Below are 17,892 nucleotides of genomic sequence, written 5' to 3' on the forward strand. Positions count from 1 at the left end.
AGAAAGAGGCCACCATATAGATGGACAGTTGAGAGGTATAAGTCTGCAAAAGGCAATCTGCAAGATAAAAGAGTCGTTTTTTGGAGATGGGGACAAGGTCTCACTCTGTTGCCCAGGCTGGAGTGCAGTGACAGACACATCCTGGGCTCACTGCAGCCTTGACCTTCTGGGCTCAAGCGATCCTCCCACCTCAGCCTCCTGAGTAGTTGAGATCACAGGCATGTGCCACCACGCCCACCTAATTTTTGTTTTTGTTTTATTGTAGAGACGGGGTTTTGCTCTGTTGGCCAGGCCGGTCTCAAACTCCTTAGCTCAAGTGATCTGCCCACCTTGGCCTCCCAAAGTGCTGGGATTACAGTTGTTTACCACTGCGCCCAGCCAAGAGTTATATTTTTAAGAGAAGACTGTCTAAAAAGTTTAACTGTATTATATAGAGGGGCTTAAAGGAGTAAAAACACTCAAATAGCCAATGAGCAAATGGCAGAGTAAGCTTTTCTAACTTAGCTAAGAAAAGTTAAATCATAAGTTTACTGTGTTTATTCCTCTTAAACTTGAGCCTTCTTTCTCCACTTAAAAGTATTCCCTTTACTTCCTTCCACCGCTTGTTCTTCTAAATAAACTCAGGGGACATCCTATGATCCACATCATGGAAACTGGTCAGGATGAGATCATCTCAGAAGTTTCTTCTTGCAGTCTTAATATTTTGTGTATCTGGGGTTGCTTTGTTTCCCATCTTGGTGTTGACAGGATGGCTGGGATATGTTTGTAATGTCAAAACTGTTTTGTATAATATTAAGTTCACAAAGTTACTGTGAACCAAGCTTGATTGTAACTTCACGAATAGAGGCAGCCAGAAAGAGGGAAAAAATTGGCTCTATTTCTAGAACCCCCAGCCCATAAATTCTCTCTAGGAGGATATCAAACTACTGAGTATTACATCATCAGAAAAAGCATTGGTGGGCTAGAAAGATCTCAGGAAGTGGGGAAGCCGATGCAGGCAGCTGTCTTTAGAAATGATTAAGAAATCAATCATTTCAAGGGTTCCATGAATAGCATGAAGTACCATCCAATAATCACTTCTGTCTGCATCAACAGCTTAAGATTTTTTAAACTATTAAGATTTTGAGATTGCAACACTTGTTTATTCTTAAGAAGAGAAGGGACAGGTTGGGAAAATAATTAAGTCTTGGATCTCATCTAATAACCATTTTTTTTTTATCCCTTGCATAGTGCAGCTTACTTTTTTGTTACAGTGTTTGCATTTAAACGGAATCATCATTGTCCAGGAACAAATGTGGTCTTTTCATATTATTTGGGAGAACAGCAGGACTTCAGTGAGTTGGTAGCAGTACAATAGCTCACTCTGGCTACTGCAGTCAAGCTGTAGACATGTTAATTAATATATTTCTCTGACACCTAGGTGATTGAAATAGCAATTTAAGAGTAATTAAAATGTTTACTTCTTGTAGGAATGTCAACTAAGATGTGGAATATAGCAATTACCTATGACGGATTAGAGGAAGATGATGAGGTCTTTGAAGTAATCCTGAACTCCCCTGTGAATGCAGTTCTTGGCACAAAGACAAAAGCTGCAGTGAAAATTTTGGACTCAAAAGGAGGTATTCTTTTGATCCTCATCTTGAAATCAGGAGCGGTCCTGGCGCTGTAGCTCTTGCCTTCAACAGCCAACGTGCTTGATAACACCCTCAAATCAAAATGCTTAATTTCTTGTCAAGAAAGCACCCTCAGTCGTGATGTAGGCCCTTTATTCTGGTTTCTGCTTCATGTGGTTTTCCTCCTGCTAAGAACGATCACTTGAGAAAAGCAACAAGTCAATGCTGTAGTTGTTTTTTTCCTACCCATTTGTTGTTCTCACCGAGGGGGAAACAGTGTTGGTGAGAATCTATCGACAATTATTTTCCCCCAGAGTCTGTAGAGCTGTAATTATCTTTCTCTGTTAAAGAGCACTCTTAATGCCTAAAATCTGAGCCCCCACTGTAGTGTGACCAGGAAAATTCTAAGAGAGGAAGGAATTGGAGAAAAATAGATGTGAAAGATGCAGCTGGCTTGGGAATTTGGGAGCAGCTGGAGAATATTAATGAATGACTTTGGATGGCAGCGCCAAACAGGTCCTGGATTGTCTATGCTAAAGAACAACCTGTGAACTAAATAAAGACCAGCCAGACTCTTTGGTGCTCTGATTTTTTTCCACCAAATGCCTTTTAGTTACTTGTCTTTTTAGCATTTGACAAGTGTTCGTACCATACTCAATCTTACACTCCCATTTTTATACCTGTCATGCCCTATGATCCATATTTTTTTCTTGCCGGGAATCTATTATCTTCTCTTCTCTTTCTTACTGTATAAAAAAAATGGGACCTCCCCTCTTTTCTTTATAATATCCTTGTTTCCACAACATCTCTCCCCACTACCTTTCCTCACCAAATTTATTTCTTTTCCAGTAGAATTTTCTGGTCACATGAAGTACACAAAATACATGACATACACACCTTATATATGAAATATAAAATACCCAGACAAGGGTTTTGCCCTCAAATTTTTTATGCCTTCCCAGAAATACTAATTGGTGAGGTTTCCAATCGGAGCCACTCTATTAAGATTTACTGGGTCTTTGTTCTGTAGCAACTAAGAGAAAAGTTTTATAAATACTGCTTAATTCTATGACATCATTAAATAATTCCAGTTTCTACCTCTAGGAAATGATTACTTTAAAGTGCTTATGGAATAATGCTTGATCAGTGAATAAACTTTTATATTGGGGAATACTATAATAAGAGAAGGGAGACTTTCCCCCCAGTATTTGATATGATTATAAAATCACAACAGTGATTTTCATTTGGGGTTTATGAAATTGATTTCATGACTTTATAATCACTCAGTGGATGCGCAGACGGGCACAGCTTTCCTGGATGTAAACTGATGAAGAGTACAGGAGTTTCTGGCAAATGGTAAAAAGGCAACATCTGGTGGGAAAACCATCCATCTAGGTTTAATGACAAGCTGCTCCAGGAGCTGTGTCAATGTGATCCCTTATCTGTTTGTGTAAAATGAACTGACCGCCTGCCATCTTGCATGCCTCCAGGACAATGCCATCCTTCATATTCCTCCAACCAAAGCAAACACAGCACATGGGAGAAGGGCATTTGGCGTCTGCTGCCCCCAGGGTCTTCCTCATCCACCACTTCTGGTTCCTTTCATCTGGAAAGAAGACCTCTTCCATCTTCCATGCAGCTAGCAGTCACCAGGGGAGACATCCTGCGGGGCTTTGATTCTACAGATCTTTCTCAAAGGAAGCTTAGGACCCGTGGGAATGGCAAAACAGTAAGGATGGGGACCTTCTGGGAAATGATGTGCAGAATACATATTAAAAGGATCAGAAGATATTAATAGGTATTCTAAAACACTGAAGAAGCTGTTTTGATTCTCATAGTGAATGGGGGCCATGGTTCCTTGCACAGTTATGCAGTGCCTTCTGTATACAAAGATCTTGAGGCTGCCTTGCTTCTTTAATTGTACTGAAGTGATAGATACACTGATTCATCCATATGATTTCTGCTTTGATTCCTTTTGTGACCAAGACAAAAAGGGAATGATCCATGACCCTGAAATAGAGTGAGATGAAATGATGCAATTGGGTGTGGAAGCCATGGCTTTGATCTTATTAACACAGCATTCTAACCATTGCATACTCTCATATGTGCACACACGTGTGTGTGTGTGTGTGTGTATGTGAGTTCTTGGGCCTCTGTGTACTATAGATATACCAAAAAATAAAGATGTATTTTTTCCCTGACTGGAACTGTGCATGTGTGAATCCAAACAACAATCATAAATTCTGATTAGGCGTAGTGATTTTTGAAATTCCAGTGATTTGGGCATGGAAAATCTTAAGATGCATATGTTTTGTAATTGTTCAGGCATTAGCAAGATCTTGATGGTTTTGCCTTATTGCTAGTTATTAGTCAATCCAATTCTGTTCATATTTTGTTCTCTGCTAATTTCAGGTTCGTCCACTCTCTGTTTATAGAAATGGAACAGACATAATCTATAATGTAAGTGTAGTCACAGAATTGCTAAATTTCTTATATGTATGGATGCAAGTATTTAATGAAACTGTTATTTTATATTTTTTATATTTATATATTTCTCTCAAAAAATTGTTTTGAAATTAGAGGCTTGGGTGTTCAGAGAAACAAATCCTCTTATCTTTTTGCTTTGAATTTTTGAATTGCTCATTTTTTTGTTTGCTATCTTGATGTTTGTTTTTTCCTTATTGTTGTTGATTGTTGGTTTCCTCAAGTATCATGGGATAGTTTCCTTGAAACTGGAGGATGACAGTTTCCCAACTCACAAAAGGAAGGCCAAAGTATCCATCATTAGTCAGCCACAAAAGACAATAAAAGTGGCAGAACTACCTCAAGAAGATAAGGTGGAATCCACAACTGACTCACACTTCCCCAGACAGGTATGAAAATCTTTGTTCTTTCTTATTCACCTTATAACAAGTTGTTTGCTGGGCCATAAACACCCTTAATTCACAAAATAGCCTCCAAGGTTGGGGGGATAGTTTACCCAACACAAATGCTTCCCAACAAATGAAGACCCAGAGGAGGTGAATGTGTGAGCAACTTTCCTTAAGTCAATTCTAAATTGCTAAATTGCCTTTCCTTCCCAAAGGACCAGTTGCCCTCATTTCCAAAGAACTGCACTCTGGAATTAAAAGGACTCTTCCATTTTGAAGAAAGCATCCAGAAGCTGTATCAGTGCAATGGGATTTCCTGGAAAGCCTGGAGTCCCCATACCAAGGTAGGAGACAGGCTGAGCAGCCAAGCACCTTTACTCACAATGTGCTCTATGATAAGCTAATAAAGGGGAACGATCTGGTGCATGACTCCACCCATGCTACATCTTCCTGCCATTGTTACAACTTGAAGGCCAAGAGGAAAAAATGGCCCAAAGTGGCTTTTAAAAATCACAAAATACGTTAGTTAAATCAATACCATTTAAGAAGATATTTACTTGTTTTGTTCAGTTATCAGAATGTCAAAGTTGTAACACTGAAACATTGCTGACTGTGGTAGTGTTTTCTGTAAGAAGCCATTGCATTTCTCAAGATGAAGAGTTGGGATTAGGGCTGACTCCCTTTGCAGTGACGAAACAACTTGACTGAAGTTAGGGAACTCGTAGGACTCCTTATGCTGAGCCGACTCCAGATTGTAAAGACCATCATGATATGAACACAGACAACTGTTTTTCAGGATATGGAAGACAAATCCTGTCCAGCCGGGTGGCACCAGCACTCAGGCTACTGTCACATCTTGATCACAGAGCAGAAAGGCACCTGGAATGCGGCTGCCCAAGCTTGCAGGGAACAGTAAGGCACCCTATTGCACATTTGATTGATGTTTTCTTTTCTCTATTTCTCTATTTTCTCATGGAAGCGGAGAGCTGCTTCATTCATTCAACAAATATTGAGTGCCTAATATCTGCCTGGCTTTGTTTTAGGATCCCCGAGGGAGTTCCCTAGTTCATAATGGACTTGTGATGGGCCTTGATAATGTATTTGGTTGGTGCAAAAGTAATTGCAGTTTTTGCCATTACTTTTGCACCAACCTAATATCTGACTGAGCTCTTTTCTGTTAAAGCTGCACCATTGCCATGTTTCATTTTCTTTTATTTTCTTTTCCTGTCTCAGTCTTTGTGAGGAAATCAGAAGGAGATTTTCTGAGTCAGCAGCATTGCAGTTTCTTTTTTTATGTGATAAGAATTCCTGCCCATTTAATTGAAAGTATATAGTAATGAAAAGCCTTATAGCATCGGGCCTCTAGCAATGCGATTATATAGCAACGATTATAAAGCTGGGCAAGTGAGACAAAGGCTCACTGGGTAACAGAACATTCAATAATGGATGACTTACGGTCAGAGAATGACAACCAATGTATGTTGTCCAGAAGGACTTTAAAAATGCATATGTACCTATCCCTGACCCTCCTTTTTGTTTGCCAATCTGGATATTATCTAAACAACACAATTAGACTAATATGCCCCATGGCTGGAAATTGAGACTAGGGAAGTCTCTGGTTATTATTGATCTGATCTTGTACTTCATAAAATTTTAAAAGTTATACACATCTAAAGACACCATTAAGAAAATGAAAGAGCAAACCACATTCAGGAAAAGCTGTTCTCAAATCATAAACCCGATAAAGGTCTTAAACCCAGAAAATACAAACAACTTCAACAAATCAATGACAAAATGACGATTCAAACAATAGTAAGTGATTTGGAGTCTTCGCAAGAGTAGATGTCCAGTTGGTCAATAAATAAATGAAAAGGTGCTCAAAACTGTTAGATATTAGGTAAATGCAAATGAAAAGCACAATGAAGTACCACTTCACACCTACTAGAATAGTTAAAAGTATAAGTATGACAATCCAAATTTGTTTTTAATTTTTGAACTTTTATTTTAAGTTCAGGAGTAAATGGCAGACTTGTTACCTGGGTAAATGTATGTCATGGGGTTTGTTGTACAGATTATTTCAACATCCAGGTATTAAGCCTAGTACTCATTAGTTATTTTTCCTGATCTTCTTCCTCCTCTCACCTTCCACACTCCAATAGACCCCAGTATGCGTTGTTCCCCTCTATGTGTCCATGTGTTCTCATCATTTAGCCCTCACTTATGAGAACATGCCACATTTGGTTTTCTGTTCCTGCTACAGATATTAGTTTGCTACAGATAATGACCCCCAGCTCCATCCATGTCCCTGCAAAGAACATAATCTTGTTCTTTTTTATGGCTGCATAGTATTCCATGGTGGACAATACCACATGTTGATAAAGACGTAGAGCAAATAGAATTCTCGTGTGTTGTTGGTGGAAGTGTAAAATGGCACAATCACTTTGTAGAACTGTCTAACAGTTTCTTATAAAGTTATATGCCTCTACCCTATGACCTGACATATTCTACTCCTAGGTGTTTAACCAAAAGAAATAAAAATATATACTAAAAAAGCTTCATAAAAATATTGTATAACTTTATTCATAATAATACTAATTTGGGTCATTTGTTTTTTGCTATTGATGTTTAGAAATACATGATATTTTCTCCATCAGCAAGAGAATAAATTTTTGATAAATTATTTTATAAGTGATGGAATAAACTACTGAAACCTCCAACAATGTAGATAAATCAAAAATAGAATGTAGAAAGCAGCCCTACACAAAAGAATACTTATTATATGATTCCATTTATATAAATAAGAGAATCTAATCTATGTTGTTAGAAATAAAAAATTGTTATCTCTGGTAAGATTGTGGAATGACTAGAAAATAGCACAAGGTAACGTTCTAAAGTAAGAGAAGTGTTCAATGTCTTATTCTAAGTGGTTATTAAATGGATCTATATACAACTGGCAAAACTCATCAAATTGAGTATTTAAAAATCTATTTATTTTATTATATGTAAATTATACCTAGATTTTTTTTAAAGCCAATAAAATATTTTAAAAGTGTGTTTAAAAACTGGTGAAACCACCTTTTTCTTCACTGGTGTATTTCATGTTCTAACTGTGAGTAGAGTCACCAGAGAGGTTAATCAGTGGCTTTCAGGGTTTTCTTTGTTGATAAGTTTGTGGTATCAAATAAGATAAAATATTAAAATTTTTACAAATAATAATTACTTTAAATATATATATTTCCTTAGTGCTACATGTTAAAGAACAAATAAGACATTCTTCCATCATTAAGATGGTTAAGATGTTAAAATGAGTCTGGGTGCGGTGGCTCACGCTTGTAATCCCAGCACTTTGGGAGGCTGAGGCGGGCGGATCATGAGGTCAGGAGATCGAGACCACGGTGAAACCCCGTCTCTACTAAAAATACAAAAAATTAGCCGGGCGTGGTGGCAGACGTCTGTAGTCCCAGCTACTCGGAGAGGCTGAGGCAGGAGAATGGCCTGAACCCGGGAGGCGGAGCTTGCAGTGAGCCGAGATTGCGCCACTGCACTCCAGCCTGGGCGACAGAGTGAGACTCCGTCTCAAAAAAAAAAAAAAAAAAGATGTTAAAATGACATCTTAACTAGATGTCATTTAGTTTGTCTTAATGCATTGAAAGCTCCAGTAGAAGTGGTGGTATTGGTCTTTTTTTGTCCTTGAGGAAAGCGCTTTGATGTTGATCAAAAGCTATCTAAACTAGCAAGAAGAAGATTGCAGTGTGCAACAACAGGGAGAATACTATGATGTCTCTGCTTACAAAATTAAGGGAAAGAGTAGTTATACTCCAGCCAAAATTACCAACATTAAATGGTTGCTGGGATTTGTTGATAAAATGTAGATGAACAGAACAGAACTTCCCACCTTGAAGTTTAGAAGCAATCTTTTGTTCATCTTCCAGTGGTTCTTAAAGGACAATGCAAGTAACTGGTCTATAATGAAGCTTTCATTTGTTCTTAATGTATGAGAAAAATAAGGACAGTATGTATTGAGAAATATCTTTCCATTCAGTCATAGATGCTGGTGTCACGTGGGAAGTGTGTTTTTTTAAAGGACTGCTCTTTATTCTGAGATTATAACAGTCTAGTTTTTTATTGTCAAAAACCACTTTTTATGAAATAATAGCAACTTACAACATTGTCGACGCCCTCATGTTGACAAACCTACATCAGTCTCCCATCATCTTTTGTTTTCATTTTATTGTTCCATCTATTAATAATTGTGAATAGGTTCTATTGGTGAGTAGCAATGAGTTCTTCACCTATCTATGAATACTGTACCATTTGATCATCATAATAATAAACTTAAGGCCTAAATTAATTTAAAAGCATAGATACTTTCTCATGCACTTAATCTAAGATTTCATCTGCAGCTTGGTTTTAAGCACCTTCACCCATGACCCTTTTATATTAACCTGACTGTAGTTCTACATGCCTCCTTGTCAATAATGTTTTACTTTTATATTTATAGTATATAAAATTATTTCACATGTGTTAGCTTATTTGATCCTTCCATCACTTCTCTTATCTACAGTTTACAGATTTATTTTAAAAAGAGGTTCAAGGAAGCAAAATCACTTGCTCACAGGCATACAAGGAAGTAAATGAAAGAGATAGAATTTAGTTTTTCATCTTTATAGTCTCTAAAACAGGTCCCCTAAGCATAGCAGATTTCTCATCATAGATGTACTGACAAGTATGTCTATTTTAACTATGTGTTGAGGTAACCCAAAGTAGATTTTCAAAATTATGTGTTAATAATTGATTTTCTCTTACTGCAAACACATATTAAGATTTTAATTAAATTATGGACCCTAAGTTTCCTTTGGATTTGAATCAAACTAACCTTTCAAGGCAAACCTAGGGTATGATCAAATTCCTAGTTTATAGATTCATTCATTTAACAAATATTTCTGAAAGTCTTTTACAGAGGGTCATTCACAACACCCATATTTCCATAAGGACAGCAAATTTTGCTTTATCCTTTGTCCCTAACCAGATTGCTAACTCAACTTAATCTTTATCTCCAGTCTTCTTTCCTCCCCAGTGGTGTTTTATTATTTTTCTAAGTCAAAGGAGCCAGACTCCTAGATTATGCACTTCTTGAATTTACATATTGTAATCTCATCTGCTCATTTCCTCAGGCAGTCATTGTACATTTGGTAATTCTATTATTATAGAGCATTATCTATGAAGCCATTTTGTTTTCCCACAGGAGTGTCTGGAACCCCTGCTGGCCTATCCTAGAGTTACCCTGAAATCTACCTATACTTAATCAAAAATTTTCAGAGAAGTAGAGGTTTATTTCTATAACCAGAAAAATTAAAGCTTCTGTTTCTAATTCTATACTACAAATATTTGTGTATGTGTATCTATTTATAATTTTATATCCATATATACGCCTATACAGATAATACCCACCACGTTTTATATGTATGTGAGCATAAAATAAAAGGAGTGATATTTTTATAAAATAATAAACATATGAATACCTAAATGTTTCTTTTGTGAATAATTATGCTCTTAACATTTTACCTATCTTGAAGCAGAGCTATCTTCCCATCTCACTCTTGCTTTTTGGAGAGTCAAAAAGAAAACCGAAATTGTACTTGAGCAGCTAAAATGGATTTTCCCAAGTTTGTTTTAAAGATAGCTTCAGGAATCTTCAAGCTAGAGAAGATGTTAAATATCCTTGAATAAAACCCATTATATCCTGATGCTGAAGTTGTGGCTGCAAAGTTAGGGAATTTCAGTAAGCGAATTAGTTCAGTAAGAGAATTAGGGAATTCAGTCAGGGAATTAAGGGGTAATCAGAAAGTGGAACCCTGGTCTCTCATGCTCTGTACAAAATGTCATAGTGACTGGGACAGTCCCTCAAGCCATCCCTCAGCTTATATTTAACACAAGTTTCATATTGTGTGTTCTAAGCCTACAGCGCATTAGAATGACCGTGTTGGATGTGATGGGGAGGGGAGGAGAGGAGATGCCTCATCATACCTGCTGTAACTGTCAGACAGGAGCTGAGAGTCAACAATGAGCTCAGAGCCAAGTCACAAAACTCAATCCAGTGGTCTAAGGCCATTCAGTGGAGGGGCAAAGAGCCTTATATATCTAAGAAGGCCTAGAAATCATCATTGCATCAGACAGCAGCAAAGTACTATTATTAGCAGGGGGAAAATCATTTAAAAATAGACAAATTATGTTCACCGTATCTAGTCTATAAAAGCAGAGAAATGGATCTGAATTTTGAAAAGACATAGGCAAAATGAATAAAATTAAATTCAACAGCTAACTAATCTAATGTGTTGCTAATTTTGTTTCCTACTTTTCTTTTCATATCAATGGATATTAACCAGGCAAAAAGATCATGGTGATTTAATTTTTTTCTTGATTTTTTAAATGTTTAAAATTATTTTTTAAAATTTAATTTTATGTTTAATTGACAAATAATAATTGTATGTATTTGTGGGGTACAATGTAATGTTACGATATATGTATACATGATATATTTGTTTCTTGTTTGAAACTTTGTTTTTTTATTTTTAAAGAAGAAAGAAAGAATTACTTAGTGGCTTTTTACTTAAAGCATTTTTAAAGAGGTTTTAATGAGCACTGCTGGGGAATTAGGCACAATCAAATATTGCTTCTAGGAATAACTCAGCTAGCTGCAAAAATAATTTATAAAAAATTCTGTTTTGTGAAAAATATTTTACATACGTTTATAAAAACAAGTGCTGTAATTTCTATGCATTATATGAAGGTTTGACAGTTGGGGCTATACTCATTTCATTGAGTGTAATGAAGGAGTCATAATAATATGTTTATTTGGCCAAACACACTAAGCTGCAAATTTAAACCTAAAGTAAGTTTATCTAAATAGTTTGGGTTACCTTACTCATCAAATTAACTTGGTATTTGCCAAATTTATACCAGCTAGAAATACACTTATGAGAAGAATAGTATTTTGTCATTAAATAATTTTTTGTATAAATGTTTTTATTTTATTTATTATTATTATTATTATACTTCAGGTTTTAGGGTACATGTGCACAATGTGCAGGTTTGTTACATATGTATCCATGTGCCATGTTGGTGTGCTGCACCCATTAACTCGTCATTTAGCATTAGGTATATCTCCTAATGCTGTCCCTCCCCCCTCCCCCTACCTCACAACAGTCCCCGGAGTGTGATGTTCCCCTTCCTGTGTCCATGTGTTCTCATTGTTCAATTCCCACCTATGAGTGAGAACATGCGGTGTTTGGTTTTTTGTCCTTGTGATAGTTTACTGAGAATGATGGTTTCCAGTTTCATACATGTCCCTACAAAGGACATGAACTCATCATTTTTTATGGCTGCATAGTATTCCATGGTGTATATGTACCACATTTTCTTCATCCAGTCTATCGTTGTTGGACATTTGGGTTGGTTCCAAGTCTTTGCAATTGTGAATAGTGCCGCCATAAACATACGTGTGCATGTGTCTTTAGAGCAGCATGATTTATAGTCCTTTGGGTATATACCCAATAATGGGATGGCTGGGTCAAATGGTATTTCTAGTTCCAGATCCCTGAGGAATCGCCACACTGACTTCCACGATGGTTGAACTAGTTTACAGTCCCAGCAACAGTGTAAAAGTGTTCCTATTTCTCCACATCCTCTCCAGCACCTGTTTATTCTTGACTTTTTAATGATGGCCATTCTAACTGGTGTGAGATGGTATCTCATTGTGGTTTTGATTTGCATTTCTCTGATGGCCAGTGATGATGAGCATTTTTTCATGTGTTTTTTGGCTGCATAAATGTCTTGCTTTGAGAAGTGTCTGTTCATGTCCTTTGCCCACTTTTTGATGGGTTTGTTTGTTTTTTTCTTGTAAATTTGTTTGAGTTCATTGTAGATTCTGGATATTAGCCCTTTGTCAGATGAGTAGGTTGCAAAAATTTTCTCCCAATTTGTAGGTTGCCTGTTCACTCTGATGGTAGTTTCTTTTGCTGTGCAGAAGCTCTTTAGTTTAATTAGATCCCATTTGTCAATTTTGGCTTTTGTTGCCATTGCTTAGTAATTGTTATAAGTAGGCAGTTGCTGATTTTCCGAAAAGATGTTTGAAACCTATTGTTTATGTTTTAAAACCTACTGATGTTTTAAGCTATAAAGCCCAGATATTATAATAAACCATCACTTTCTTTGATGTCACCTACCCCCACCCTGCAGCTACTTTTAAAATAAAACTGCATTATTAAAATCTTAGAAAGTTCTTTTTAAATACATGCTTTTTTTGTGTATTTTAAACTTATTTTTATTTCTGTTTTGCATTTCGTATCAGCAGAAATGTTAACTGCTTGTTGCTGATACTCTCATTTTCATTTGCATGTAGATACCTGGGCAACCTTGTAACTGTATTCTCCAGGCAGCACATGCGGTGGCTCTGGGACATTGGTGGGAGAAAGTCCTTTTGGATAGGCAAGTATCTGGGAGGGAGGCTGCACTGAGGAGGGAGGCAAGGACATGAAACAAACAGGCACCACCACCCTGCTACTCCCTTCCATGGGTTAAATGATTGTGGTTTACAATAATGGCAACCAATAGATCTAGCCATTTATCTTTTAAAACTCATCTTAAACGTTTTTTTTTTGACATAATACTTTCATTTTTAGACATCTATCTCAAAGAAATAAATAGGGATGTGGTAAGATTGACAGGCAAGAGAATTCAATGCAATAACTTTTCTAAAAGTAAAAAATTAGAAATTATTATGACTGAAGAATGGTTAAATAAATTATAGTATAGCCACATGAAGGAATATATAAGATTTAATGTTTTGCAAGCCGTTAAATAATAGACATGAAAAATTGCCTTATGTTTATTTATTAATTCATTTAACAAATATATGTTGGATGCACATTATATTACATATAAAATGTAAAGTGTATTCCATTTATGGCAAAGTGCAAAGTGAAAATGCAGGGTCCACACCCATATAAAGTATGAAATAATTTAGAATAAAACCAATTATATGTATGTGGTGTATGTATAAATGTAAATAAATTATATATATTATATATGTGTATATATATAATATTTACATATTGGAATATATACATATATTCATATATATATATATACACATATAATATAGGACTTACCTCCAGTCAAGAATTATAGGTAGGCTGGACATGGTGGCTCACGCCTGTAATCCCAGGACTTTGAGAGACCAAGGCTGGAGGATTGCTTGAGCCCAAGAGTTCAAGATGAGGCTGGGCAACGTAATGAAACCTTGTCTCTATGAAAAATTTAAAAATTAGCCAGCCGTGGTGGCAGCTAATAGTAGTCCCAGCTACTTGGGAGGCTGAGGTGGAAGGAGTGCTTGAGGCTAGGAAGTTGAGGCTGCAGTGAGCCGTGATTGTGCCACTGCACTCCAGCCTCGGCAACAGAGCAAGACCCTGTTAAATCTAGGCGATTTTAATTTTATTCCCTCTTTTCTGAAGTCTTAATATTTTCTACAGTTTTAACAACAGTAACAAATCTTTTTTTTTTTTTTTTTGAGACAGAATCTCACTTTGTCGCCCAGGCTGGAGTACAGTGGTGCGATCTTGGCTCACTGCAACTTCCGCCCCCTGGGTTCAGCAATTCTCCTCCCTCAGCCACCTGAGTAGCTGGGATTACAGGTGCCCGCTACCACACCTGGCTAATTTTTGTATTTTTAGTAGAGACGGGGTTTCACCATGTTGGCCAGACTGGTCTCGAACTCCTCACCTCAGTTGATCCACGCGCCTCGGTCTCCCAAAATGCTGGAATTGCAGACATGAGCCACCATGCCCAGCCAAATAACAAATCTTTTTAAACCACTTTAGAAGCAGAATTTTCAGGGCACATCAAAGTCAGTATCCCCACTACTTGTCTTTAAAGGCATTGTATTTGAGGGAACTGTAATAGTTCCCTCTCTTGGCTTTTCAATATTTCTGCAGTACTCAGTGGGTCCCTAAATTCTGAAATGAACTGAGTATTAAGAGACAAGCTGGAGGATAAGTTTTCTCTACATGCATAATGACTCATTGTAAGGCTCTGTCCTCACAATATGCTTAGGCATAACGTCATCCAATCAATAATTCAGGGAGGCCATTCCTAACCAAAAGTATTTCATTTGATTCCACCCAAAAATACTGACTGAAAATCAGTTGGGGGAAGGTAAAATGTTATGTATCTAGGACTGTCATGGTCAAATTTGATTTGGGGAATGTCGGATCATGCTATGGCAGGGAGTTCCTTTCTCATTTTATTCTTTTTTCTATTATGAAAAAGAGTGAGTAGGGGAATGCTGAAGAAAATATTACAGAAGCTTTACAACATTAAAGTGTAATTTGCAGAATTTGCCAGTGGAGGTAGAGGGGCAAGTCAAGAAAATCTGCTTTTTATTGGAATTGTAGCAGATTGAAACATCTTAACCTCCCGACTCAAAATAATACATAGTAAGCCACTTTCAAATATGAAAACCAGGACATTTAAATAATGAGGAAGAAGAACAATAGGCAAGAGAATATCTGTTTCCCTGTGATAGGAGTTCTGCACATAGGATGATATGAATAATAATAATAGCTGCCATTTTATTAAACACTTATATATGCCAAGAGCTTTACATGCATTATCTTTTTTAATCCTCAAAACAACGCTAGATGTACTATTTTTATGCCCATTCCTTAGATGAGGAAACTAAAACTCAGAGAGGTTGAGTAACCTGCCCAAAGATGCTCATCTAGCAAGTAAGTGCTGGAGCTGGAATTGGACTGGGATTTGTTTGACCCTTTGTGTCTTAGAGTATTCCAAGTTCCTATCCCTTGTTTTAGAATCTGGGCCCACACTTGCATGTGATAACTGAGCTTAGAGCAACAGTTGGATATGATATCTAAGTATAAATGCAATAAAAGTAATTGGCACATTCTTTTGGTTCACATTAGGTTTGAATGACCAAGTGCGTGCTGGCCACTGGGAGTGGATTGGTGGTGAACCTGTTGCCTTCACCAATGGGAGAAGAGGGCCCTCTCAACGCTCCAAGCTTGGAAAGAGCTGTGTTTTGGTTCAAAGACAAGGGAAATGGCAAACAAAAGACTGTAGGAGAGCCAAACCTCATAATTATGTGTGTTCCAGAAAACTCTAAATATAACAGACCCTACAGGTGGCCACCTGGAATTCGTCACCTATTTATTCACAGGATCTGTGAATATTGCTCCATAGAAAACAAATTGTTATGATTGAGTGGGTATACCTTTGTGATTCTGTCCAGTGAAAATGGAACATTTTTAGTAGTGCCAGAAAGATTGATAAATAAATATTTTTTACAAGATAAGATACAGTTTTTGTATCTCAATACCTTTTAAAATAAATTCCAGCAGTATTATAAAGTGTAAGATTTGTTTATTCCAGAAGACCCTCACCCTTACCCCATTCCAAATCTCAGGGAGCACCAGTCTCATAGTCCTTGGATTTGCTTAAAAAAATTTTTTGGTCCCATTATCTCTAATGAATTTATTCTGAAATATATATCGTAGGTGCTCCTACCACATTAGTCTGAGTGAAGCTAACTCTACTAGTTCATTAAACCAAAGTTGAACTGCAAAGTTATCCCTTTGGAGCCCTTTAAATGTGAAATCTAAGATTAGAGGCTGGGATTGAAAAAGAGAATTTTCTATGATGAAAAAGACTTTACATGAAAGAATCTTGTAGGTGGATGCTCATCTACAAAGCTCTAGTTCAGGTAAGAATTCAGGGGGCTGCCTGTACTTCAGAGTTCTACTCATCACCATTCATGAAACAGATCTCCCTTTCCAATTTGAATGTTGGCATTGTACCATCCCAAAGCTAATGATTGGGTTTCCCCAGCCTTACAGAGTCATGAGAAATTTCAAGCAACATAATCTCTTCCTCTGTGTTTATTGTACTGACAAGCATTTCTCAAGGATATTTGGGATAAAGAGTAAGTATGAGTGATGGCTGACATATGGAAGAAAAATACTGCTTCCGCAGAAGTGTCCTGATGAACTGTGCTGATGAACAGAGAAAAATAATACTGAAAACAGAGCCCCTGAAAGCCTACATTCTCGGAAAGGATTTTGAGGAATTTTGAGCCACCCTTAAATCTTTAATATGTGCAGAAATGCCATGTTAACTAGATTCTCTAATGGAAAGTTACCTTATTAATTTATAATCTCAGCAGAGTGGAACATTTTCGTAACAATGAAGTATGTTGCAGCCTTACCAGAACTCCCTTCTGAAATCAAGGTTTAACAGTTATAGGAAATTAGAACTTATGTCTGAAACATTTATTTAAAGTTTTTCTCTTTTCATAATCACTTAGAAATATGGTTGTGCCAAATGTCACTTGCTCTATGAGCACCAATGTAACTTCAGAATCAAAATGGGGTTATCAAGTAGGCTAGAGCTCTGGTGCTGGTTTTATTATAAAAATACCTTGAGTGTTGTAGACACTAAAACTGCTTGAAGAAAGTCAGTTCGGTGTCTGGGATATAAAAACGTGGCAAGCTGTTTTTTATTTCAGTTCATTTCTCAAGGTTGTAATTAATAGAAACATTTACAAAGAGAGATTAGAATATGATCCAGACATTCTGCCTATTACTTAAATCTAAATGTAATTATAGCGTCAGAGGGTCCTTACCTGAGATGTCACAGGTAGGCTCCAGATTGGCATAATGTACAGGTTCTCTGTGAGACACAAGCAGTTTCTGGTGTTTAATCAAAAGATGCCACACCTATCCTCTTTTATTATTGTTATTATTATTATTATTATACTTTAAGTTTTAGGGTACATGTGCACAATGTGCAGGTTTGTTACATATGTATCCATGTGCCATGTTGGTGTGCTGCACCCATTAACTCGTCATTTAGCATTAGGTATATCTCCTAATGCTGTCCTTCCCCCCTTCCCCCACCCCACAACAGTCCCCGGAGTGTGATGTTCCCCTTCCTGTGTCCATGTGTTCTCATTGTTCATTTCCCACCTATGAGTAAGAACATGCGGTGTTTGGTTTTTTGTCCTTGCGATAGTTTACTGAGAATGATGGTTTCCAGTTTCATCCATGTCCCTACAAAGGACATGAGCTCATCATTTTTTATGGCTGCATAGTATTCCATGGTGTATATGTGCCAAATTTTCTAAATCCAGTCTATCATTGTTGGACATTTGGGTTGGTTCCAAGTCTTTGCTATTGTGAATAGTGCCGCAATAAACATAAGTGTGCATGTGTCTTTATAGCAGCATGATTTATAGTCCTTTGGGTATATACTCAGTAATGGGATGGCTGGGTCAAATGGTATTTCTAGTTCTAGATCCCTGAGGAATCGCCACACTGACTTCCACAATGGTTGAACTA

General features: G+C 37.0%; 1 protein-coding gene across 6 annotated transcripts in view; it reads left to right on the forward strand.

Annotated features, from left to right (window-relative positions):
- The window catches only part of FREM1 (FRAS1 related extracellular matrix 1), a 167,164-nt gene extending 151,470 nt beyond the window's left edge, over nt 1–15,694 (forward strand). For 5 of the 6 annotated variants that reach the window (XM_058431746.1, XM_058431743.1, XM_058431745.1 and 2 more), the window contains 8 exons: nt 1,470–1,619; nt 3,104–3,342; nt 4,026–4,073; nt 4,322–4,486; nt 4,699–4,827; nt 5,280–5,395; nt 12,885–12,970; nt 15,463–15,694. In XM_058431746.1, the coding sequence (XP_058287729.1) occupies nt 1,470–1,619; nt 3,104–3,342; nt 4,026–4,073; nt 4,322–4,486; nt 4,699–4,827; nt 5,280–5,395; nt 12,885–12,970; nt 15,463–15,662 (1,133 nt within the window). In that variant the 3' untranslated portion in view covers nt 15,663–15,694. The remainder of the gene's footprint in view (nt 1–1,469; nt 1,620–3,103; nt 3,343–4,025; nt 4,074–4,321; nt 4,487–4,698; nt 4,828–5,279; nt 5,396–12,884; nt 12,971–15,462) is intronic. The other variant, XM_058431747.1, reaches the window with a different exon arrangement.
- Nucleotides 15,695–17,892: the final 2,198 nt, after the last annotated feature.

Source organism: Hylobates moloch, unplaced genomic scaffold (genome assembly GCF_009828535.3).
Source record: "Hylobates moloch isolate HMO894 unplaced genomic scaffold, HMol_V3 SCAFFOLD_19, whole genome shotgun sequence".
NCBI classification, from domain to species: Eukaryota; Metazoa; Chordata; class Mammalia; order Primates; family Hylobatidae; genus Hylobates; species Hylobates moloch.